At 39.5% G+C, this 26525-nt stretch overlaps 2 protein-coding genes across 2 annotated transcripts; both read left to right on the plus strand.

The window, feature by feature from the left end:
* The first annotated feature begins 322 nt into the window (after nt 1–322).
* BRS3 (bombesin receptor subtype 3) lies at nt 323–4576 on the plus strand. The gene is made up of 3 exons (XM_007174493.2): nt 323–756; nt 2334–2685; nt 4163–4576. The coding sequence occupies exons 1-3, from the start codon at nt 323–325 to the stop codon at nt 4574–4576; spliced, it is 1200 nt and encodes a 399-aa protein (XP_007174555.1).
* A 4642-nt stretch (nt 4577–9218) lies between these two features.
* On the plus strand, nt 9219–25865 carry HTATSF1 (HIV-1 Tat specific factor 1). Its single transcript, XM_057538885.1, has 10 exons — nt 9219–9421; nt 9590–9830; nt 11526–11706; nt 12375–12422; nt 12892–13046; nt 15067–15230; nt 16583–16682; nt 21944–22033; nt 22962–23099; nt 23636–25865. The coding sequence occupies exons 2-10, from the start codon at nt 9645–9647 to the stop codon at nt 24878–24880; spliced, it is 2307 nt and encodes a 768-aa protein (XP_057394868.1). The 5' UTR covers nt 9219–9421; nt 9590–9644; the 3' UTR covers nt 24881–25865.
* Nucleotides 25866–26525: the final 660 nt, after the last annotated feature.

Genomic DNA, 26525 nt, shown 5'->3' on the forward strand with positions numbered 1-26525 from the left:
CACCTAGGTAGTCCATAAGATTCCCCAACAGGGAAGAACAAGCAACTGCAGAGCATTTCCCAAACCCCCCTCCTTCTGTCATGGAAACGCCGATAAAACTCCTCCACCTCCCACACTCCTGTGCCAGATCGGTAAGCATTTAGCCAAGCATGCTGGGAGACAAAGAACAACTGAAGGAAAGGAGTATCCGGGTGTCTTGGATTTGCTTGCCATTCTGCTCTGTTGCTCTACCATCTCGTTACTAGACGTAGGCATTAGACGTGACAATCAACTACATTTGAACTGAGCAGAAGAAATATTAAAGGCATAGGCTTCAGAAGAAATGTCTCAAAGGCAGCCTCAGTCACCTAATCAGACTTTAATTTCAACCACAAATGACACAGAATCATCAAGCCCTGTCGTTCCTAATGATACCACAAATAAAGGAAGGACCGGAGACAACTCTCCAGGAATAGAAGCATTGTGTGCCGTCTATATCACTTATGCTGTGATCATTTCAGTGGGCATACTTGGAAATGCTATTCTCATCAAAGTCTTTTTCAAGACCAAATCCATGCAAACAGTTCCCAATATTTTCATCACCAGCCTGGCTTTTGGAGATCTTTTACTTCTGCTAACTTGTGTGCCAGTCGATGCAACCCACTACCTTGCAGAAGGATGGCTGTTCGGAAGAATTGGATGTAAGGTGCTCTCTTTCATCCGGCTCACTTCTGTTGGTGTATCAGTGTTCACGTTAACAATTCTCAGTGCTGACAGGTGGGTTTCTTTTCTCAGTTATATTTGCCAGGATGTGAAATTAGGCGAAAAGAAAGGAAAGCTTGTACGGAGCGTTCACTGGCTACTATTCTGCTTTTCTCACACTCTGGAACCTGGATGTAAGATTGAAAAATCGGGGGGCATTTTAAATAAAAGTTGGTGTAAGAATATTAAAATTCCTGTGTTAGCATCGGATGAGAGATTGAAATTGTGTGCTTCAGGGATCATTTATTTTCTTTGAAGTGTAATTGTTTGTTTGAAAGAATACTGAACGGTGTTTTTCCCCCCGGTTTATTAAGGCAAATTATTCCAGGTGTAAAAGAAAAACAATTCTTTCTTTATACGTTAGTGCAGCCTAGTGGTGCAATATTGTCAACATTAAAACATCAACATAGGTGTGAAATTGACCACATACACATTACTGTCTACTGGAAGAATGGTAAAAAGATACATGCATCTAATTTATTTGAAATGCATCAAATTAATTAATGGCAGAAAAACGGTGAGGCTTTCAGCTTCCTGGTAACTCAGTGTAATGTCATCACTTAATTGTGTTTGTTTTTTCTATAGGCGTTCAATGACATTCTCATTTCCAGACATAAATTAATCCCGGCTGACTTTTAGAGCTCTATGGATGGAGCGTGTGAGAACCCCTGGCAGCCAGGGTGTTTGGGCTCTGTTAGGATATTTTCAGTCTACGTACTGGGTCTTTCTGTGCCTATTGTAGAATGATAACTGTGAAAGCATGAAGAAAAATTGAGGCTCCAAATGTTAAAAGTGATGCTTTAACAAGCCTGCAAGAAGCCTGTAAGTAATCAATGCCTGGCAGTAACAGAAGGAAAAGCTTCTTCAGATTCTGGAATCTGAGAGGAGGAAAAGCTTTCCCTGTGTCTTTTATGGAATTTTGCTTTGACTGGTTTTATATTCTGTTTGAGGGCAGATTTACTTAAAGGCTGTAGATTTTAAGGTGGATTTGTCAGAATAAGGAGGCATCTTTTCATGGGTACAGGGTTTCCGATTTCACCCGTGCCTTGCCCTAAATCTACCTACAGATTGGATCGGCTTGGGCAAGAAATTAGCACTTATGAACAGGGAAGAAATTAACCCTCTCCTCTTTCCTGCATAAACTCATGGAATTCTTTTCTAGGAAGGTTGATGACTGCTCTCTCACAAGGAAAGGAGAATTAGGTTTAACATCAGTCACTTACATAAAAAGGAAGTCTTTTAGAACACAAGGTAATGCACAGGTAGTGAATTACTCTCCATCACACACAAAATCATGCTGAAAAATATTTATTTGCCCTAAATAGAGGGTCTACAAGAAAATTATAAAAATTGCAAATCTGGAATATCTCATAACAGTGAATAAAAGAAAAAGTGATTAGCATCAATATAAAGTACTGGGATGTATTATGTGTATTTGAAATCGTAACCAATTCCAGTTGGTTAATGTTGACTTGGTTATATACATATGGGATAAGAAGGTAGAACTGGATGACCACGGAGATCACTCCTAACTTTAAGATTCTGTAATTTTGATATTGATTTTGCCCTTTGCTATGATTATGTGTTTCTAGATACAAGGCAGTTGTGAAGCCCTTGGAGCGTCAGCCCCCCAATGCCATCCTGAAGACCTGTGCCAAAGCTGGCTGCATCTGGATCGTGTCTATGATCATTGCTCTACCAGAGGCTATATTTTCAAATGTATATACTCTTCGAGATCCCGACAAAAATATGACCTTTGAATCGTGTGCCTCTTATCCTGTTTCTGAGAGGCTCCTGCAAGAGATACATTCTCTGCTGTGCTTCTTAGTGTTCTACATTATTCCACTTTCGATTATCTCTGTCTATTACTCTTTGATTGCTAGGACTCTTTACAAAAGCACCTTGAACATACCTACTGAGGAACAAAGCCATGCCCGCAAGCAGGTATGTATTAATCAGGACCCACGCATGAATTTAGAAGGGAAATGCCTCCTTTTGCACCCCTGAGCAATAAATACTTTAGCAGTATCATATTTTTGTTATGGTCATGGGCTGTGGAGTCTGTCAGACCCAAGATTTAATTCCATACCAGCTGAGCAATCTTGAGCAAGTTACTTAACATCTCTGAGCCTCACTTTCCTCATGTATAAAATGAAAATGAGGTCTGGGTGATATATATGAAATGCTTAGCATAGTTCCTGCTGCAGAGTAAACATTCAATAAGTGGTAGGACTACTATTATTAGAAAGCTGAAGTCTTGGATCAGTCAAAAATCATCCCACAGAATAGTGAGAAACATCACACAAGGTGAGACTATAAAGTGAAGCATCTTTTGTTTAGAAAAACACAGGATGGTAGAACTGGCAAGAAGCCATAACATTATTCAATGCAAACCACTTACACACAGATGAGCAGACAGGGCGGAGGGGTTATCTCGAGGGATGCAGTGCCAATGGCAAGAGAACACAGTGATTCACAGAAGCTTGATTAAGACCATTGCAAGACCCAGGTGTGCTCTCCTCTCATAAATATGAACAGAATAAAAAGAATATTGGCAAAACATCGTTTCATTTGATTAAAAAAACCCAACAGGATTTCTATCTTTCTTGGGTGGGAGGAGATGATTCCATTTATCTCTTAACGAGTATGTGCAGAGCTCAGCGCTTTTTTTTGTTTTTTTGAGCTAGTACATTCAGTTGCTTCAACAGTGGTGGTCAGGAGGCTAAAGTTGCATTTTAATGCCCATGTGAACAGTTATCTTTGCTCTATCTGTGACTACAGGCAATGTCTTCACTTAATGTGGTTCATTTCTCTTATTAACAGGTGCAGGTAGGATTATTTTCATACATGAAGGGTGGCACATTGATTTTTATTCCTTTGACTATATAGTTAGAATTCCTATACGTTAACAACATTTTTTGGTACCAATTTAGCAACTTTCATAAACCCCAGAAGACTATTCTAACCTAGTCAGCCTCTGCTGATGCAGTGAAAGCAGGTTTGTATAGCATCTATTTCTTAATTAAATTAAATTTTCGATAATTCCACAACACTGCTTGAGATAATTACAGACACCCTAGAGTATCTCAAAACCAGGGATGGGAGTCTCTGAATTAGAGCTAATCAGAGACCAAGATCACAGGTTACCATGTCAATTAACTTGCTGTATTCTCTAGCCACGGGCTGACTTCCTTCACCTGCACGTTCAAAGGGACACCAGCCTCTTAACTGTAAATTTCTGTGTAAATCTAGAGAATGGCTTTTTAAAATCTCTGCCAGCTAAATGTTTTTGTTTGGGTTTTCGGTTGTTTTTTGTTTTTGTTTTTTGTTGTTGTTTTGTTTTGTTTGTTTGTTTTGTTTGGGTTTTTGTTTTGTTTTGTTTTCTTGGTTGTTGTTTTTGCCATTTTTCTTCCCCCTATAGATTGAATCCCGAAAGCGAATTGCCAAAACGGTGTTGGTGCTGGTGGCTCTGTTTGCTCTCTGCTGGTTGCCGAATCACCTCCTGTACCTCTACCGCTCATTCACTTCTCAAACCTACGCGGACCCCTCTGCCATTCACTTCATTGTCACCATTTTCTCTCGGGTTCTGGCTTTCAGCAATTCTTGTGTAAACCCCTTTGCTCTTTACTGGCTGAGCAAAACCTTCCAGCAGCATTTTAAAGCTCAGTTATTCTGTTGCAAGGCAGAGCTGCCTGACCCTCCTGCTGCCGATACCCCTCTTAACAACCTGGCCGTGATGGGAAGGGTCCCGGGTGCTGCAAGCACTCAGGTGTCTGGAATTAGTGTGTCCGTGTACGCTGGCTGTAGTGTGAAGAAGGAAGATGACAGAGTCTAGCTTTTCAATTAAAAATAGTATTTTTCCTCCCAGCGTGTGTATTCGACTCTGAGCTGTGTGTAGGTGTATGGTGTCAGAATTTTTGTTGCTTGAGAATTGTGCTGAAATCTTAGGAGGGAAGGATCAGACAAACCATGATTTTCTTCAATCTACAAGCATTAACGAACATTATTGGGCTTTCTAAATAAAACAGAGCCCCACTAGGCGTAGAAAGACATATCTGCGTATGTCAGTGGGTCCTATAAGAGGTTGAATAGGAGGTGAAGTGAAATAAACAAGATGACACTTAAAAATCTAATATGTTTCCATCACATCTCTGATGCTTATAATTTCGCATATACTCCTGTGATTTGCATAAAACTGTGTTTATTATGTGGTGTAAATCTACAGATGATACTTTGCATATGAAAAGGGGCTCAAAGAGAGGTAAAACATCTCTTCTGCAGTTTTCTTAAAAAACAAAGTCCTAAAAGATAAACCTTCACAGGGTTTGTTTTTGACTACCCTCTTCCATTAATCTCTATTCCATTAGAACTAAAGCTGTGCAATGGCAATGACAACGTTTTGAGCTCAGTGAGTATAAAGTAGCGAGTAAGGGTCTGGGGCAGGGTGTTTGCCTTACTAGGTCAGCACTTACTGACTTAAGGTAGTTCTGGAGTTACAACTCCCATTGATTGATAATTGGGCAAAGTTATCTTTCACAAATATTGTGAAGAACTTGCCTTCTTCATAGGCAGAATAAGTGGCCATGTTTATGGTGTCATTTGAGGGCTCCAAAGAAGGACCCCTGTCAAAAAACCTGTGAGCCTGCCAGTGTCTGAAATTCTTCCTTGAAGGAAATTCATTTCTTTCTGGTAAGCAGTGCCCTCTTTCTAAAAAATGCAGAAGTACCACATGAGATCCCTAACACCTGGGTGTGCAGTTACTATCAGATCATCTTCCTGCTTGACTACCTTAAACCTGATGTGTGCCTAAATCCTGTAAGAGTATGACCTAATTAATCTCTGCCCTTGGAAATCAGAGGATTTTCTATCCTCTGCTCCTACTTGCTAACACTATAAGCTTGTTAATAAATATTATTTCAAACAACTGTTGTCAATAGACGTGTCAGATTTAGATTTGTGCTTTCAGAAAATGTTTTCTTGGGGGCAAATTAAAGCATATGTTTGGCACAATCGATAGTTAAATTTGAATTTTCAAAAACTTGATTTTGGGGTGTGCTTTTGGTAGCTTTGAGCTTTCTTTAAATGGCTTGTGTAATTGTGAACTTTTGCTTAAAGATGTGGCTCGAAAAGGGGATATATATTAACACTAGACTTTACATTTAAGTAAAATTGGTTTACTTAAAGTGGGGGGGGGTGTTAGAATTGTGTTAGTATTGCTTTGGGTTGGATGTTGTAACAAGGGGAGAAAAATAAATATGAAATAAAGTTTTAAATGACTGTGTAACTTTATATTCTAAAAACAATACTTCTGACAGAATATCACTGAGAACCCATTTTAACTCCAAAATGTATTTTCAAGTGCCAAACTCCAAAATATTTTACTATTTTCCTTACTCTGGGTAAAAATGACATCTTTATTCTCCTAAGCATAACATTTTAGAAATAACTTGATCAAAGTACCAGATTACAAAAGCTAAGCGAGCTTTTTAGCAGTTGATAAAACTAGAGCTCCAAGAACTTTGATTTTCTTCATTCTCAGTAATCCCTAGGTGACTTAGGGGTCTGATATAAAATAAATCCCTGAATGGCTTTATAGGGCATCAGCCTCCCGTCCAGAATTGGGGAATTGGGATTAAAATTCATGGCTTTGTTTTGATTTTTTTTTGGAGAGGGTGGTCTTTTTTTTTTAACAGATTATCCTTGTCAGAGCTAAACTTACAAGTAGGCCCCAATATCCACAATTTTTTTCACACGGACTATTGTGTGCAGCAATGTTACTACATTTCACTTCTTTGGAGAGGGTCCTAAATGGGGGCATGGGGGAACACATGAAAAACAAATTTTGTATACTTCTCAATTTTGCTCAGGGCCTGCCCTGACCCAAGACTTAGAATAATGGACCATAATAATATAATATGCTACAAAGCAGGAAAACAAAGTCACAAATTTAGGTAAGTCTTTGTCATTGAAGTTGATAGTACTACAAAAAATTTAATACTGGTATACCTACTGACAATAGCAAATTTGGGTTTAAAGAATTTCTGCAGTTATTACCATCTTAAGTCAGGGATCCATCAATTTTTTTTTGTCAGAAGGAGTTACTTTTATTTCCACTTAAGTCTTGAGATTACAGGAAGTGGGGACAGGAAAATTCCCGAACAGAGCGAGCCTGAATGGGCCATTAAAAAAAATCTACTTTGGTATAGTTCAGTAATTTTCCAGAAAGACTTCCTAGGCCAGGTAGATGACTTCTCTGTCCAGGCAGTCTCTGCTTTTGTAGGTTAATGAATTTTTATCCACCAAGAAGTCGGTGGCCTATTAGGCCAGGAGTACAGCACAGATCACCCCTCACAGAGAAGAACGAACGTGATGTTCAGGGAGAAGCCGGCTGTCTGGGTTTTGTTTTCCTGGGTCCAGCAGCCCCTTGTGCAGCCCATCTATATTCCATTCCTGGAGTTTCAGGAGCTACCCCCATCCTTATAATAACAAAGGACCCCCCTTTTTGCTTGTTAACTTGAATGTTTCTTGCAAAAAATCTTGGAAATAAAAACAGGTTATAGGGACTTCCCTGGTGGCGCAGTGGTTAAGAATCCACCTGGCAATGCAGGGGACACGGGTTCAAGTCCTGATCCCAGAAGATCCCACATGCCGTGGAGCAACTAAGCCTGTGCGCCGCAACTACTGAAGCTGGTGCCCCTAGAGCCCGTGCTCTGCAACAAGAGAAGCCACCGCAATGAGAAGCCCGCGCACCACAATGAAGAGTAGCACCCGCTTGACGCAACTAGAGAAAGCCCGCTCACAGCAACGAAGACCCAACGCAGCCAAAGATAAATAAATAAAATAAATTTATATAAAAAAAGAACAGGTTATAAAGAGATACTTCCAGATTACCTCAGTTACTAGGGATTTAATTCTAGGAATCCACAAGGAAATAAGAACTGGAACCAGGCCTCATAGAGACAAAAGTGTTGCTTAAAAAAAAAAGAAAAAAACTGGGAATTCCCTAGCGGTCCAGTAGTTAAGGACTCCACACTTCCACTGCAGGGGGCACGGGTTCGATTCCTGGTCGGGGAAGTAAGAGCCTGCATGCCGTGGGGCACGGCCAAAAAAATTAAAATAAAAAATAAATTAAAAATTAAAAAAACAAAACTGTCAGGGCCAGTGGCCAAGTAGAATGCCATTGTAGGTACAAGCATGCTTAGGTCCCAACTCACTACTCCACTATTACAGTGACTCAATGACCCTCTGTCACTGCCTCAGCTTCTCCTCTCACCCCTGGAGAACTTCTCCACAGAAGGCCTCTGTTCTGCTTACTACCTTCCCTTTGTGGGCCTCCCTGCTTCTGGGCTACTCTGACCATGTCCCTGTCTGTTCCATACTCAACCCTCTTTCTGGGAGAGGCTTATTGGCTCAGTGAGTCAAATTCAGTCTAGAATGCGGGGCTACCCTACCAGGTCACCTCACAGGCCTCTGGGTAGCCCGTGACTGGGTCACATGGGAAGTAACCTTTTTGGCCACCTGCTAAGAGGGGTCTGTGGATAGAGCAGGCGCTCAGTGTCACGTGCAGCAGGGCTGCGTAGCATATTATCACCTATGCTGTGAACTCACTCAGGAATGAAATGGGAGCCCAATAAACACATTGCTGAAAACAGCTGTACACTCTTTTTGAATCCTGGAAGAAATATTTAGCAATGCTTAAATGAGCCTAATAAAACTCATGTTATCTATATTATAAAAATGCACGCAAGTTCTATTGCATGCATGTTTTTTTCTAAGAGATCAAAAAACGACGTTAGTGGAGCAGTAAAGGTGGTGTGCACACTGGATGTTAAAAGTTTTAGGTTTGGAGCTTGAGCACGTCTGAATCATGGAGTACAAGGGGCAGGCAACTGCTGCCCTTCCTTTCCAGAGACATCTCCAGCCTGAGGAAGGTACCGGAGAGATAAAGGAGGGAGCAGAGGCTTGGAAAGAAGGTTGGTCCTTCCACCCATCGTTCGTTCATTCATTCATTCACTCACCACACACGCACTAGACACTAGACCCTGTACTAGGAACTCGGGCTAACCAGAGCCGGCGCCTCTCCTAGTGAAATCGTAACGAAACAAGCGAAAAGACTCGTTTCCCACGCGGAGGAGGAGCCTCCGGGCGAAGGAGGCGCGCCTTTCTCTCGCACCGAGACCTGTCCCGCCCGCCCGGTCCACTCCCTCAAGATGGCGGCCGCCTCGACGCCTGCTCCGGCGCCGGCCGAGGGGGAACCTTCCCACGCCTTCGGGCTACCGCCTCGCCCCGGCCCCTCCCGGCCCGCCGCGGACCCCGCGGACTCAAACGGGCCCGAGGCGCCGCGCCAGGAAGTCCCAGCTGGGCATCACCGCCCGGCAGCAGCGCAGACCCCGAGCCCCGCCCGCCGAGCCCCACCCCCCCGAGCCCCACGCCGCCTGCCCGCGTCGGCGCCTGTTGACGCCACTGGGGGAGTGTCTGCGCGACCCGCGACGTCGCGACGCGTCAACAATGGCGACTGCGTTAGCGTGAGCGGGCCTCCGTTGTCAAGCGGTTTCCAGACGTTGCGGCGGGAGCCGCAGTCGTCTTAGACCCGGCCGGCGGGGAGCACAGAGCACCTTGTGCTCGCTCCCGCCGCGTTGTGGATCGAGCGGCGGTGTCAAGACCCAGCGGGGCGAGCCAGGTGGGCGGCGGGGCCGGGAGCAGCGGCGCGTGCGCGCGGCGGGCGGGGGGCGGTGCGGCTGGCGAGCGGCCCTGACTTCCCGGGGGCTGCTGGGGCGCCGCGGGGAGGCGGGCGGCGGGGGGGCGCGGGCTGAGCACGGCCAGCCTCCCTTTCTCTGTTCCCCTCCAGCGTCAGTTCGGCCTCTTCGCTCTCCCGGACCCTGCCACTGGGCTAAGTCGGCAACATGAGCTGCAACAACTTGGATGAGAACGACGAGTTTGATGAGCAGTTGCGAATGCAAGAATTGTACGGAGGCACTGAGGACGGCGACACCGAGAAAGATCCCGGTGGAGAAAACGATTCTTTCCAGCAGCAGTCGACTGACACCCCATACGAGTGGGACCTGGACAAGAAGGCTTGGTTCCCCAAGGTAAAAGTCGCACGGGCGCCGATGCGCAGCGGGCCCGCCTGGCCAGCCTCGCGGGGCGCTCCTTTCACGTTTTCTTTGCTGAGGTCCTGGGTTAGAGCCCCTCTGGATAGTGACGTTTCTTTTTGTTGTGTCTGTAGCAGAACCGACGTGTAAAGGAACGGAAATCTTTAGGGAGATGGCTTCAATGTAATTTAATTATTAAGCCTTTTCCATGACTTATAAATTTTATCTATGAAGGTTACAGTTGGTGACTGCTTTTTATTGCAAAGAGGAAAAACACCAAGAGCAAATTCAGTCGATGTTAATCTCACGTAGTCTCAATCTTACTTATCCTAGGAATTCAGATGTTTAGCTGATGTGCTATGTGCACAATTCAGCTTCTTGATTTGAAAAATTGATAAATTGATAATTCTTTACTGATTGAACTTTGCACCTCTTTTTACTTTCCTACTAAATTTTGTCCCTAGACACGTATGTTTGAACCATATTACCACGGGAATAGGACAAGAGGTGCACAGAATATGGATGGAAAAGATCTGAGCATATTTATTTAGAGTACTTGGAAATTGTTAAGTATTCTATTTTAGCTTGAAGGTAAAAGGACTGATGTTAAGCTTGGCTCTCTAAACTTTTTGGTCAAAGTACCCTGTTAATCAAAGTCTCACGGTATGGGTGGAAAAAAAGGATACTCATCACACAGTAATAGACTTGCAAGCCAGTAATACAAACTGTGTCTCCATTGTGTAATTTGAGTGTGATTTTTTAATTATTTATTTCACCTTTTTTCTTTCCCACTTTGTATTTGTGTGTATGTTCCAATCCCTCCGAATTGTTAAACTTACTATTTCACTTGGCTGCTGGTGGTGCCAGCTAGAGTGCATATTTGGTTTCTTCAGCCTTCAGAGTACTTTAACAATCGTCTGATAATGGATTAATTTGTGGCTCTATCTTTTTATGTTATGGAAGCCCATACCTCTTCAAACTTCAAGTTTTAAATTTTCCTCATTCCTGTGTGTGCCTAACATTGATTGGTGTGAAGATATAACTATATTTCTTTTGTTGTGCAATTGTGTTTTTTCCCTAAGAGCCAGGAGGATAGTTGTGAGTCGGATTTGTTCTTGATTTGTTCTGACATTAAATGATAATGTGATTTAATTAGTGACGGTGTTAAAATAGCATTTAATTTTATAATTGTTAGCCCCATTCTTTACACACCAAATCAGAGTTCTACTCTTTGTGTTCTCTGCCTACAGGTATTTAAATATTTAGAGTAGATATACTTTTGTTCATCCATATAGTAAAAGAAAATTTGATCCTGTTGTTAGATTATTAGTTGACTGTTGGTTTTTATTCTGTTTATTGTTATCTGATACTTCCTTTGTTATATTTATTTGTAGCCTTAGTCAAGTAGACTGCAGAGATAGTAATTTACAAATAAAACAACTAGAAAAGGTGCCAACTTAAAATGCCTTTAATAGTATCTCAGACTTTTGTGCTGATAATCCAAGTACCCATGTCTTAATTTTTTATTATTTTGTGTGCAGTTTTCTATATAAGGTGACTGTCCTTGCATTGACACAGAAACACTTGTATGTTAAGTTGTATTACTGAATATGCTGTTATTTAACACTGTAAACTTTTTGCGTGAGGAAATCATTTTTGAATTTATGTGTGTGTGCTAAATTTCTTGTTTAGATCACTGAAGATTTTATTGCTACATATCAGGCCAATTATGGCTTTCCTAACGATGGTGCGTCTAGTTCTACTGCGAATGTCCAAGATGTCAGTGCTAGGACTGCAGAAGAACCTCCGCAAAGAAAATCCCCTGAACCCAGTGATACCAAAAAGAGGGGAGAAAAGAGAAAGGGTGAATCAGGCAAGTGGATTTAGCTTGCAAACATGAGTGTAAAAATTAAAAATATGAGTGTGTGTGTATATATAGTTACTTTTGGGAGAATTATAAAATAGCTTTGACAGAATCATAAGATGGGTTTTTTAAATATTATTATTTGGGTTCATATGTTGGCTCTCTCACTAACCTGTGGGCATCCGGTGGGCTCTTTCAATTCAGTTCAGTTCTCAGTTTCTTCCTTTGCAAAATAGAGCTGTCATTAGGAGATTATCTAAAGTTCTGTTTGTAAGGTGATTTTTTTTTGTCCTTTTTGAGTTTAATTAAATTAAACTCAAGAAGTCAATTTTGCTTCAGCTTGGCCAGGTCTAACACAGTAGATTGGAGTCAGAAGCCACTTATGCCAAGGCCTAAAGTCAGTGCAAGGGTGAGGTTTTTTTAAGGTAATATCAGATTCATAAAGAACCAAGATAAACTAGCCATCTTTTTTCAGACTGGGCTCTGAAACGAATTACTTGTCCAAAGATCCAAATACTTTGAAAGCTGGACAGTGATTTGATTTAATCTGTCTTGTTCTAAGGGTAAGAAAAAGCTTCTGGAAGTTTTGAGAAACTGCCGCACTGTCAGGATTTCATAATGGGACTCTTACCTTTTCTGGCATGTGTTTTATTTGTTTACTCGATTTTGATTTTTAGGATGGTTTCATGTTGAAGAGGACAGAAACACAAATGTGTATGTGTCTGGTATGTATACCTTTTTAACCACATTTAGAGTAGAAAATATTTGATTTTGAGATTTTTCACAAAGTGATTTTTAGTTTTCAGTTTCTCTGAATTCTATTTTGTATCGTTGTGTCATTATTTGTTCAGCCATTTATGTGAGTGAGGGATATGTTGTTTTTTTATGAAACTGAGAAAAATTAAGTGTATGTAACTTTGCATGCCATCCTTTCTGTCTGCTTTAGGTAACTCACAGCTGTTTGCCCCTTCAGATTCATTGATACAAGGCCTAAGCAAAGCATGATTTTAATGTATATTTGAATACATTAAAACATGACATTTCTTCACGTCTATAGATGTGAGATTTTTACATACTTTTAGAAAATCAAAATTGCGCTCATCCAAGTTATGGATTTCGAATTGGTAGAATCCCTAAGTAATCCTCACCTTTGTTTTAGATGCCTTTATAATTTTTTTCCCCCTAACGTCATAGGTTTGCCTCCAGATATTACAGTGGATGAATTTATACAGCTCATGTCCAAGTTTGGCATTATTATGAGAGATCCTCACACAGAAGAATTTAAGGTCAAGCTTTACAAAGATAATCAAGGAAATCTTAAAGGAGATGGACTTTGCTGTTATTTGAAGGTTAGTTATGTGGTCAAGTAAGTTTCTCCTATCTCCGTTTCTTTTTTTTTTTTTTTTTTTTCATTTTCCTATCTCCATTTTTAACTCAGGAACCAGGGCTATAATTTTGTATAGATGATAACCAAGAGTGAGAGCTATTCAAAACAGGATGTGAAGAAAACTGTTGTTTCAGATTGTGCCTGTGTGTATCACATTGGTAAGGTTATTCACGCGCTCTTGTAAGAAAATATGTTACCAGGTCAAGGTATTATGTAAGTCATATGACCGAGGTACTTCTCTTGTCTTAAAAAAATTCTTGCTGCAAAGATCTCTTTAGGAGTGTATGCATATAATCAATGCAGAACACATTCTAAAAATCCACAGAAAAAAGAAAGCCAGTAACATTTTATTTGCCCATTGGAATGAATTAGACCAGGGTTTGGCAAACTTCAGCCCACTGCCTGTCTTTGTAAATGAAGTTTTATTGTAACTGGGCCACATTGATTCATTTACGCATTTGTCTGTACCTCCTTTCACATTTCAACAGCAGAGTTGAGTGGTTGCAACACAGACCACAGGGCCCACACAGCCTAAAATATTTACTCACTAGCCCTTTACAAAAGTTTTCTGACCCCTGAATTAGACCATAAAGGTGCTAACTTATGCTTACTGCTTTGAAATATATTTTGAATGAGAGAGAAGAGAGAGTGGTATTAACAGACATTTGCAGAACTTTATGTATTCATGATACCATAAATGGCATGGGGGGAAGCTCAGTGCCAAAGGCAGCCATCATTTTTGGAACACCTATCCCCTTAGGAGCATGTGTTACGCATTACTGCATGGTACAAAAGAAATGGGTACAATGATGGCGTGTACATGTGTCATGGAACCTGAAAATAATTACAAAGCAAAATCAAAGTGATGAAACAACAGTACCAACATCACAAGTGTGTTGCAAGTATACAACATTTCAGTGAAATCAGAGGGCGGGTAAGATTAAGCTGACAAGCTTTGGGGGAGATAGGTTTTTGATCTGGTTCTTGAACATGATGGGCTCACACATGAGTACGACCATTATAGGAAGATATTTATGTAATTTTCAAATGTAAGGAGATTGAATGCTTTATAAGTTCTTCAAGGATTACTAAAAATCTGTGAACAGATTCTTAGGGGGTTTGATTGGGTTTTAAAATTTTGAAGAGAAAAATGGGGTTTTGACAAATTTGATATGTCAAATTTATGACCCATAAAAGTGCAAGATTGCCAAACCAGTAAATTGAGTTCCAGAAGAATATAGTTAATTGTTCCAGGATCCATATTTAATTGCATGGCAGAGTTCAGTTGTCCTTTTGAGTTCTCCTCAGGTCCTCAGATCTTTGAATCTGTGTAGAGCTGACAATTGCCCCCTTTGTATAGGACCCAGAATCCTCAAGTGTGTGTAATGTTCAAGCTATCAGATAATCATCTTGTTCCCAGTATATCACAGACCTACATTTTAATTGGTGAACACAAAAGATTAAAGGCTGACTATGCTATTCCCAGTTTCTTGAGTCATCTAGTCTTTTAAGTAGGAAACTTTTAGAATTTTAAAACTGGAGTGCACCTTAGAAATCACGCAAGTCCATTTACCTCATTGTATAGAGGAGAAATTGAGATTCCAGGAGGCAAAACTACTATTCCAGTAATGGTATAACTTATTGAGTACCTACTGTATGCCAGTCACTATCCTTTATATGCCTTATTTCATTTAAATTTGTCAAGAACCCTGCAAAGAAGGCATTTCCATTCCCATTTTACAGATGAAGAAATTGGGGCTCAGGGAGCTTGAATAACTTGCCTAGGTTCACATAACTGGTTGAGGACAGCTATGTCTTAAGTACACATTTTCCGATGCGTGTTCTGTAGCTCTTTATTCCCATGTAGGTAGTTACATTTAAATTTTATTTTATGTATAGTCATCGTTCATCTAAAACACTCCTGCTGAAGCTTCATTTCAGTGTGTAACTTACTGACTGTAACTTGCTTTCCCTTTACAAAGAGAGAATCTGTGGATCTTGCATTAAAACTTTTGGATGACGATGAAATTAGAGGCTACAAATTACATGTGGAGGTGGCAAAGTTTCAACTGAAGGGGGAGTACGACGCCTCAAAGAAGAGGAAGAAGTGCAAAGACTACAAGAAAAAGCTGTCTATGCAACAAAAGTTTGTGGTTTTTTTTTTTTTTTCCATTTTGAAAGATTTCGTATAAATATCCTAGAGTATACTTTTGGTAATAACCACCTGGTTTTTTTTTTAACGTCTTTATTGGAGTATAATTGCTTTACAATGGTGTGTTAGTTTCTGCAGTATAACAAAGTGAATCAGCTATACGTATACATATATCCCCATATCCCCTCCCTCTTGCGTCTCTCTCCCACCCTCCCTATAACCACCTAGTTTTGTTCCATCAAGTATGCCTACAGATTATTTTTAAAGAATTTTATTTGCTATACATCTGAAACTAACACAACACAGTAAATCAACTATCCTCCAATATAAAATAAAAATTAAAAAATTTCATTAGATCATTGGAAACCCTCAGTAATCTGTGTAATAGGATGATTTGGCAGTGGTGGTGTTTTTCGTTTTCTGGGGTATTCATTTTTAGTATAACATGGGCTTAAATGAAATAAGAAAGCCATCTCTACAGAAAATGTTGAACATCAGATTAAGTAAGATGGTTTAGGTTTACATACCAGAGCCATTAGTTCATGTTTCATGTGGATGGGATCAGCTACACCAGGAGCTAAATTTTTACATACAGGTTAGTTAGTAGGAGTTAGAAATTAGAAATGATAGGTTTTATCATTTTATCATGTACTGTGTGGTTGTGTATAGTATATACAAGTCATCAAGTTTCTATTCCCTTTATTTAATATGTTTTTTGAAATATGCTGGTTTTAAGAAATGAGTCAAAATAAGTACTTTTATCAGAGTGAATTCTAATAACACTTCTAACACTATGCTTAAACTAATGATAAAATGATCAAAGAAGCATTTAGTTGTGATGTCTATAGTTTTTACAGGAATCGTTAAAATAGATACCTAAAAATTTTATAAACAAATCAGTAAAATTTAAGGTAGTAACAAACAGTGAGTAGTTTTACATATTTCAATGCAGTTTGTTCTTTATAATCGTAAAATACCTAAAAACCAATACAATTTGAACATTTTCTTGGCCTCAGTGTCTCTTTCTAGATAGTCATAGATACTAAATAATTAGCAGTTTTTCAGGAGTCTCATTGGAATGTTTGTAACCAGCCAGCAGTTCTGAAAAATATATATATATTCTGGGGATTTCAGATACTGCGTCCATCTTTCACCTGACCATTATTTTTATTCAGAAAGTTGTAATGGAGCTGTGACTAAAATACACATTGTTGTTTTGGAATCAAATAATTATCACTATTTAAGTGCTCAATAAAGGATTATATTTAACTGCTCATTTTTTGTTTTTCGCTCTGACAAGTCTGAAACAAAATTCACAGCTTCTTGTTCCTGCTTTGTCGCGTTAGGCAGTTGGATTGGAGACCCGAGAGAAGAGCTGGCCCGTCCCGAATGCGCCACGAGCGAGTTGTCATCATCAGAAATATGTTTCATCCTATGGATTTTGAGGTAGGAAGCAGTATTCTTACTGATAGAAACATAGATATGCTTTCTTTCAAGGGAGCCCAAAGCTTGCCTCACCCCATCCTTCTCATGTCACATCCTGCATGTTCATCTAGTCTTCAGGGTCGGAAAGTGATACCAAGAATCACCTGAAGGTTTCAGATTTTCCCAGGTTTAACCCAGCGTTCCTTTAATCGTATCGCAGGTAAACCTGTCTAATACCTGTACTGTGGCCCCAAACAGCAGCTACTTGGTATGGGAAATGATTAAAAATACAATCTTTAAAAGATTTATGGGAGTCGCTTGTGGATTTTGAGTGCAGTTCAACAATGCAGGCTGATTTTGGTGGGGAGGACCAGTTTCACACTTGGAAATGAAAACTTCACTTTAGTGCTAAAAGTTTGATCCTTAAAAAACCTTAGGTTAATGAAATACAGCCCCTGACATTTGAGTAGCGAAGGTTGTTTTTTTAGGACCTAATCTTTACAAAACTCTTTAGTGGCTATTAAGAGGACTTTGTAATAATTGGTGTCCATGTAAGATTCTAGGAACAGCAAATAAAAGTGAATAAAGGAGGAAGAGCTACTAGAGAGGTTTAAGGAATATTAATTGCCATCAGGGTACCTTGTGTTATGTTCTGCCTCTTGTCCTTATCTGTGTTTTGGCCTAGACCGATGGGATCATTCATGGAAGAATTCTTTATTCTCTGCCTGACTTCCGAAATTAATGATAACAAATCACACATAAGAAAAAAATGTTCATAATGTAAAATTTCAGATGGTTTACAAATGATCTAGTTGCACCCAAGGCCCACTCTTGTTCCTTTTGTGTGGTTAAGCAGATTTAGAGTGACTGTCATTTTATCCCCCTTAGAGAGGGCACCAGAATTGTCTGTTGAACTCCATCTCTGCAGATGGTGATGTGATAGGGTTTATCGTGCACCTGTGGAGTCTGTGTGTTTTGAGGTCATTGGGAAGATACCTGTGGTCTATTTATACTGTTTGGTGTCTCTTCTGACTAGAATCCTGAAGCATCTTGAAATACAGCAGAGCTGCATTAGACTTGCAGTGATAATGAAGCATGTTTAAAAAATACACATATACACATGCACACTAGATGCTTTTTGAAATGCTACCCCTGCCAGGTGGGACTTTGAAAGGCATGCATAGATGGATCATGGTATCTAGTCTACTGGGTACAACTCCAGAGTTTCCTGTGATTCACCTACATTTTATTTCCCTGGTAGATAATTGGTTTTTTAATTAGGTGACCTATTACTTTCTGTGACTTGAGATCCGTGATTCACAACATTCCATACTCCTAACACTTGGACATGAATATAAATGCAAACTTAATTCATGAAGTATCTGGGCCCTGTGCAAGTTGAAGTGTACTGTGCAATTGCCTTTGTGTGTTTCCGCCTCCTGCCGTTGTTCGTTGAGACCCTAATTTAAGTCTAGCTATCACCCTGGGCACACTTAATTTTTCCTAGCTTAACAAATATTCTTTCCTCCAAAAAGCCATATTTATTCTTCCTTGACTTCCCACAAATTTCCTCCAGTGGATATTTTTAAAGATAAAAGTTTCATGCTTGTAAATTCTTGATAGCTTAAAGAAAAAAAACCTTTACTGGTTTAATATAAACTTTGGAGTTATAGAACCTTTATATTAACCCTGTTTTATTTTATTCATAGCATTTATTATTATCTGAAGTAACTGGATCTTCTCTGTTAGAATGTGAGCTCCATGAAAGCTGGGGCTCTTGTCTGCCTGGTTTGCTGTTATATGCCCAGTGCTTAGAATCATGATTGGCACATAGTAGGCCCTCAGTATTTATAGGAAGAAAAAGTGAGAGAATGATTGAATGAAACCCTTTTTACTCACAAGGCAGAGTGTTTTCATCCACTCAAGGAAGAAAACGTTTTCTCTTTAGCATCTTTGCAAATGAAGGAAAGTTTTCAGACGGCTGCACCACAGCGGCTGGGAGCGCAGTGATGGGCTTCAGAGTTCACGGGCAGAGAAACCCTTGATGCTGTCCTTGTTTGCCCATCTGACTGGTCTTGTGTGGTCTGACGAGTTTGATGAGAGCCTGTCAGAAGTCTTGTTTTTTTGCTCAGTGTCTCATGGGCCTGAACGTAAAAGTGCATCACTGTAGTAGACTGTCCAGTATGCTAGACTCTAGCCACATGTGGTTAAATTTAAATTAATTGAAGTGAAATAAAATGAAAATTTAATTCCTCAGGTGTATTAGCCACATGTGGCTAGTAGCTACCATATTGGATAATGGAGTATTCACTTCTATTAACACAGACAGTTCTGTTGGGCAACGCTGGTGTAGACATTATATAACTCTGGATAGAGGTGTTCAACTGGAAAACTGCTTTCATTGGATGTTTTTGGGGAGTGTTTGATTTGTCCAGAGATTCCATATGAATCTAAAGAACAGATCAGCATTGAGGTTTGTAGTAGAAGACAAAAACTGAATTGTCAGGTAACCGGGGTGTCAGAAAGAAATCAGCTTTTGTGGGGTGGAATACAGGCACATCTTGTTTCATTGTGCTTCGCTTAATTGTGCTTTGCAGATACTGCTTCTTTTTTTTTTATTTTTACAAATTGAAGTTTTTGTAGTAACCCTGCATGGAGCAAGTCTGTCAGTGCCATTTTTCCAGTAGCATTTGCTCACTTCATTTCTCTGTGTCACTTTTTTGGTAATTGTCCCAGTAGTTGAAACATTTTCATTATTATTATATTTGTTACGGTGATTTGTGATCAGTGATCTTTGTTACTATGACAACTCGCTGAAGGCTCAGATGATGGTTAGCATTTTTTAGCAATAAAGTATTTTTTAATTAAGGCATGTCTTTTTAAAATACAATGCTATCGCACACTTAATAGACTACAGTATAGTGTAAACATAGCAGGAAAACCAAAAAAGTTCGTGTGACTTGCTTTATTGTAATATTTGCTTTTTTTTTTTTTTTTTTGTAATATTTGCTTTATTGCGCTGGTCTGGAACCGAACATGCAATGTCTCCGAGGTATACCTGTATATGTTTATTCCAGACAGTTGACTAGTGTTAGAACCAAAATACCTAGAAATACTCTTTGGTATCAGGGTGAACAGTGAAGGCTGATATTTTAAATGTAACTTTAAGGGGTTTTCAGTATTTAATTCAAAGCCTTATTTAAAAAATTCATGCCTGGCAAATTTGAATACCAGGAGGTGAAGAACCAAAACTCAGATGCAAAGGTAGGTTTCTCATTGTGTATACTAGCGCTGTCCAATAGAAGTATAATGTGAGCCACATGTGTAATTTAAATTTTTCTAGCAGCCACAATACAAAAACAACATGAAACGGGGTAAATTAATTTTAATAATGAATTTTATCTAACCCAGTATATCCAAAGTATTATAATTTCAACATGTAACATAAAAATGTTAATAAGCTATGTTACATTGAAGTGTTTTTCCCCTTTGGTACTAAATTTTCAAAATCTGGTGTTTATTTCACACCTGCAGCACACCTCAATTTGGACTAGCCACATTTCAAGTGCTCGGTAGCCATGTGTGGTTAGTGGCTACTATCTTGGACAGTGTAGGTTTAGCTTGGAAAAGAATGAGAAATACGGTTTATTTCTGGGAAAACAAAATATCACCCTGGAAAAACATTTTAAGTGTTGACTACGGAAGGTTTCAGCGTTTCAGTCTGAGTTTAGTCTCAGGTCTGTTGCTTGCAAAGTGTTGTCTTTAGAAAATTTTCATGCTTAGCTAGGTTAAAGATATTTCCCGGGGGAGAGGGTTATTATCTTTAAGCCTCATGATACTATATAACAGTGAAGATATATTTGTTTTTCAAGCTGGTAAACATGAAAACAGAGGTCTGGGAAGTCTTTGGCTGAAATTTGATATTCTTGTAGCAAAGTCGTGAGACTTTGATAAAGAAATAAAAATGGTAATTCACCCCTCCCCCTACAGTGGAATCATGCTTAAATGTGTTAAATATTTTGAAACAGTTTTTGTTTGTTTTTAATATAACCCTGATTTCCCTTGGTAAATAAAATGGAGTTATTAGGAACAGTTTATCAAACTCTGAAAAAGCTTTTATTGACTGTTCATTGCATGAAAGACTGTGCTGTGTTCTGTGAGGTATTCGAAATTCAGTCAAAGGAGATTCCTGCCTGCGGAAAGCTCACAATCTGATAGGAGCTACGCCCCCACACATACACCCCCGTAAAAGCCACCACATGAGTACATGGAGTTTATGCTCCATTCCCCATTCCTCTCAGGCCTGAGAATTTTCTATAAAACAAATTGGCCTATTCTCCACAGTTAGATTTTATAAGTGGGAGAAATCCAGAGTCCTGCCAGCTGTACTCTTAGAAGCTTCAGATTTATAGGATTTGATAGTTTTGATTTTAAATTTGATTTCAGTAACTGCCTACCAGTTGTTTATTTTTGCCTTTGACAAAACTTTAGGAAGGAGAAGCCACTTGTCATGTTTTGCTGTTCTCTTTAGTTGGTGAGGAACATATAAACCCGTGAGATAGACAAATTCATATGTTTCCTAAAAAGTGTAAGTCTGCTTCATTAGAAATTTGTAGGTAGGATATCCTCGTTTATATTTGTATGTAGTTGAAATTCAAGTTGATAACATAACTTTTTTATGAGCCTTTTTCATGTATTGAGACTTGGAGGCAAGATGAACAGGAACCCTTATGGGGGAGGTTTACCCTGTGAGTTAAAATAGAATCGTGGAAGCACAAAGAATAATCTTAGAACACTTAGTCAATGAAAGGGATATATGTCTCCCCATTACAACATTTCTGTAAATAGGAATCTATGCAAAACACAAAATAAAATTTCCTCATCGGTACAGTCGTCGTGATCCTGGTGCAGAACATAGGAATTAGCAGTCTCTGACTTAATATGAGCCACAGGACTTCACCTGCTTCAGCTGCTGCTGTTATTTGTGATTTCCACTGACACTTCCCTTCCCTCTCCTTTGCCACTGCACACCCCTAGTGCTGCCTACCATACTTGCCTATTCCCCATCTTAAAGCAGGGCAGACCTGTAGTAGTAGCAGCAGCTGTGGTAGTCTAACTTCATTTGACTTTGATTTTTTTTAATTTTGTAGACTGCAGACAAACAACTAACCTTAAGCAAAACCTTTGTTTATTCGTTGGTTTGTCAAAGTAAGAAATTTGATTCTCAGGAATTATACTTAAAGAAGGGGGCAAGCCCATTTTAATCAAGTGTGTTTTTGCAGGATGATCCACTGGTGCTGAACGAGATCAGAGAAGACCTGCGGGTGGAATGTTCAAAGTTTGGACAAGTTAGGAAGCTCCTTCTCTTTGATGTAAGTTCATGGCTTGGACAAATGATTTCTTAAGCAATTTTCTTCCATTTTAATAAGTTATTACCAAATGTCAGTATGCCTCCAAATTTTACATAAATGTTTTTATGTAGTAGGTCTGCTGTCTAGTGGTAGTCATCTGTAAGCAGTATTAGATAGCAATATTAGATGAACGTGGATTACAAGCGAAGGCTTTGATAGACGTGATATCCCTTGGTTATTTTCCTTTATCATCACTCTAGAGTTTATGATCAGGTGAAAAAAAGTATAAGAGACATGTATGAGACCTTATGGTTCCCTATTTGGCCACATCTCCCCCTCTTTCTGAATTATTTCTTCTTCCATATTTGGAGAAGAACAACCAAGAAAAATACTCTCCTGTATGTTCCCCTTTTCACCTTTTTTTTACATCCAGAATCAACACATAATAATTGAAAGAGTCACCATTTATTGATTGCATACTACAGCTACTTTACATGTTATCTCATTAAATCCTCCAAATCCTCTGAGGTAGGTAGGTGCTATTTTACCCATTTTGGTTAGTTACCCATTTTACAGATGAGGAAGTTTAGAGATTGAGCACCTTGCCCAAGGTCATTCAGCTGGTAAGTGGCAGAGCCAGGATTTAATCCCAGGGCTATTCAATGTCAGAGTCCACGTTCTTAACAGCCATACTGTTCTGCGTCTCGTTAGACGGTGTTATCAGCAGGAACATTTCCAAGGATATCATGCTTGGTTTTTGCTAGACAATGTTAAGCTGAAGAAGCAGCTAGCTGCGTGTTACTGGCTGCAGTAAAAAGGAAGAAAGACTTCATATAAAATCTTTAGCTCAAATGATCAGAAGGAACACTACTTCCCTACTTTGTCAAATGTATATGTTTTACTTTAAATGTTCTCATTCATTCCTTCTTTTTCTTCCTTGTCTTCCTAGAGACACCCTGATGGTGTGGCCTCTGTGTCCTTTAGGGATCCGGAGGAAGCTGATTATTGTATTCAGACCCTCAATGGAAGGTGGTTTGGTGGCCGTCAAATCACTGCCCAAGCGTGGGATGGGACTACAGATTATCAGGTGAGTTCTGCAACTGTCAGGGGCACATGAATTGTTTCATTACCAACAAATACTGATCTAGCAGTTTTTCACATAAGTTTTAAGTCCTGTTTAATCTGTTTAACAGTACTTCTTTTAAATAATCCTTTATATTCAGAGTACGGAAAGAAAAATGTTTCAATCTTTCAGTTTATAAGTCTGAAATCAGTTTATAAGTCTTGAGGCTTGCTCAGGATAGCAATAAGAGAAGAACAAATTAAAGCGCTTCTCTTCCTTTCTGTCTTGTAAAGTACAGACAGTTCAATTATTAACTTTTTAATTGATGAGACATTTCTGCAGTGCTGTGGTATTAGGCATTTATTTAAATGATCTTAAGGTCAACTCTAGTAAATCAAGATGTAAAGTGTTGGAAACTGAAGATAGGGAATTGCTTTAATTTCCTAAAAGTGATACCTTATAAAATCAGAGTACTTTTGGCGATATTAGAAATGTTCAGAGACGCTGTTACTTCTTTTGGCCTACAACATATTTTAACGGTAGTTTCCATGTGTACATAGGTGGAGGAGACCACGAGAGAAAGGGAGGAAAGGCTGAGAGGATGGGAGGTTTTCCTCAACACTCCTGAAGCCAACAGAGGCCTTCAGCGTTCAGATTCCGTCTGGGCTCCAGAAAGGGCGGGGCCTTCTAGAGTTAGGCATTTTTCAGAGCACCCTTGCACATCTCAAACGAATGTTCAAGAAGCCGCAACTGAAATGGCATTTGAAGAACCTATAGATGAAAAGAAGTTTGAAAAAACAGAAGATGGGGGAGAATTTGAAGAAGCTGCTTCTGAAAAAGATGCTAAAGAAAGTGGCCCTGAAAAAGAGGCTGAAGAAGGCTGTCCCCAGAAAGAATCTGAAGAGAGCTGCCTCGAAAGAGAGTTTGAGGAAGGCTGTCCCAAAAGAGAGCGTGAAGAAGACTTCCCCGACAGAGAGTCCGGAGAACGCAGCCCCAAGAAAGAGCATGAAGAGGGTAGTCCTAAAAAAGAGTCGAAAGAGAATGGCGCAGAAAGAGAGTCCAAAAAGAAGAGACTCAAAACAGATCCTGATGAGAACGGCCTTGAGCAGGAGCCTGAGGAGGAGGCCAGCCCCCAGAAGGCAGCTGAAGATGGCAGCTCAGAACAAGGGTCTGAAGAGTGCTCGGAAAAGCAGTTTGAAGACGACTCTGAAAAAGAGTTAGAAGAAAACGGCCTTGAGAAAGGTTTTGAGGAAGAGGGCTCTGAGAAGGAATTTAATGAAAACGTTCTTGAAAAAGAGATAGGGGAAAATGACTCTGAAAAATCAGAATTCGAAGATGACAGCTCTGGGAAAATGTTTGATGAAGAAGGCTCTGAGAAGGAGTTTGACGAAGAGTCAGATGAGAAGGAAGAAGAGGAAGATGTGTATGAAAAAGTATTTGACGATGAGTCGGATGAAAAAGAGGACGAAGAAGATGCAGAAGAAAAGGGTCTGGAAGACGCGGATGAAAAGGATGAAGAAGACGATGCAGATGAAAAGGTGTTTGAAGATTCAGATGGAAAAGAAGATGAGGAAGATGTAGATGGAAAGGAAATTGAAGCCATAGATGAAAAGATGTTCGAAGATGACGATTCCAACGAGAAGTTGTTTGATGACGATGCCAGTGACAAGTTGTTTGAAGATTCCGATGAGAGAGGGACTGTGGGTGATTTAGGGAATGTTAAGGAGGAAGGGCCCCTGTCCACAGGCAGCAGCTTTGTCCTCAGTAGTGATGACGACGATGAAGACGATGATGATGACGTTTAATCCCTTAAACTTGCTTTGGAGGGTGATTCCTCCATCTCCATTTTGCCTCTGCTCCAGGGTAATTAACCAGTAGTGTTACATGAACGTGTGCATAGAGGTAGGATGCCCTCAGATCAATGCAGTGAAATGTGTCTGGTTATCTGTACTGACCGATTTTAAATATATGTGAACAAGTCAACTGGATTCTTGTCTTTTGTCAGATTTGTTAAGTGCATGCAGAATAATATTTTTTAAAGTATTCTGATTGAAGTTTGTGATATTCAGAAATAAAAAATAAGTTGTTAATATGCAGAAACAGAAAATTAGACCTAAGTTAAATTGCATTTTTCATTCTTGCTATTGCTTTATTCATGCTAAAGTTTGGTTTTTCTAAGGACCTGAAAAATCCCTGTAGGAGCCTTCTTGCTTCAGCTTATGATGTTACCACTGATGTCCCCATTTCCCCTTTCTAAACCAGAACATGTTACTAAAACTTATGAAGTAAAGAACACTTCGGAGTTTTTCCCTGCCCAGTCCTCGCAAGTTACTTTTTTCTTTTCTACCCTCTTGCCATGAAAATTGAGGCTTAAACATGCAAAAGTAAACTTCCCAAGGTCCACAGCTTCCATTGTTGAAAATACAGAGGAAATCAGAATTCTACTGTGTACTGTTTGGACCCCTCTAGAAGCTGATTAAAGTTACAGGACCTTTACCCAGAAAAATCTATGCATGCACTACACAACCTTTTGTATACAGTTTGGGGTGGTTCATGGATCCCCTGGAGTTTAAGAACTTTTGTCATGCATATTTCAGATTTTTGCTTTTGATTTTGTTCTAGAATCATCGTATCTAGTATATGCTAAGTTGTGTAGTCCCAATAAAAATTTGGGTCTTTCTTGATTGTGCTTTCCAAATTCAGTATTGATGAATTGACTTCTGATGTAGCATTAAGTTATTCTCATAAGTTAGAAGAATTAAAATAAACTGCATTGGTGCTTTCTCATTATACCGTCTGTCAGTGTAATCATTACCCTCTATAGACAGAAAAGAGTTCTTATACTTCAGGACAGCTTTCTGAGAATGTTGTAGTTGATGTCTGGGATCTATTAAAAATCTTTAGGCTTTTCACTGGGGATAAATCAGTAAAAGAGGTGAAGAAAGTTAAACATAGAAAAACTGCAAACCAAAATAGTGTTCCCTTTGAAGATAAGCCAGAAGCATTTAAACACTATATTTATTGTGTTTTACTACAATTTATTGTAATTTGTTGGAAAATTGGTTTTCTAAACGAAAGGGTAAGAATACTTTATCTTCCGTACACAGTGGTTGGAACACATAACTACAACATAAATTGGCTCTAAGCCTGTCAGAAGGAGGCCGTTTTCATTCTGACTTCTTTTCCCCTGCTCATTAGTTTGGTTGATATCAAGTACTCATGCTCTTTTCATATAAACACCCTGGAGCAAAAGTCACAAACAGCTGTAAAATGGTAAATAATTTACAAGGTGATATTGATGAGCAGACGTTAAGAGTCATGAAGCACTCACCTGTTTTCTAAGCAATCAGGTTTTATTGGTCCTGAAAATGGAATTTACTGTGGAGCAACAATACATCTTGTTATCAAAAGAAAATTAAAATGTACGGGTGGATTGTAAGCACAGCAATG

Source organism: Balaenoptera acutorostrata, chromosome X (assembly GCF_949987535.1).
Source record: "Balaenoptera acutorostrata chromosome X, mBalAcu1.1, whole genome shotgun sequence".
Lineage (NCBI taxonomy): Eukaryota > Metazoa > Chordata > Mammalia > Artiodactyla > Balaenopteridae > Balaenoptera > Balaenoptera acutorostrata.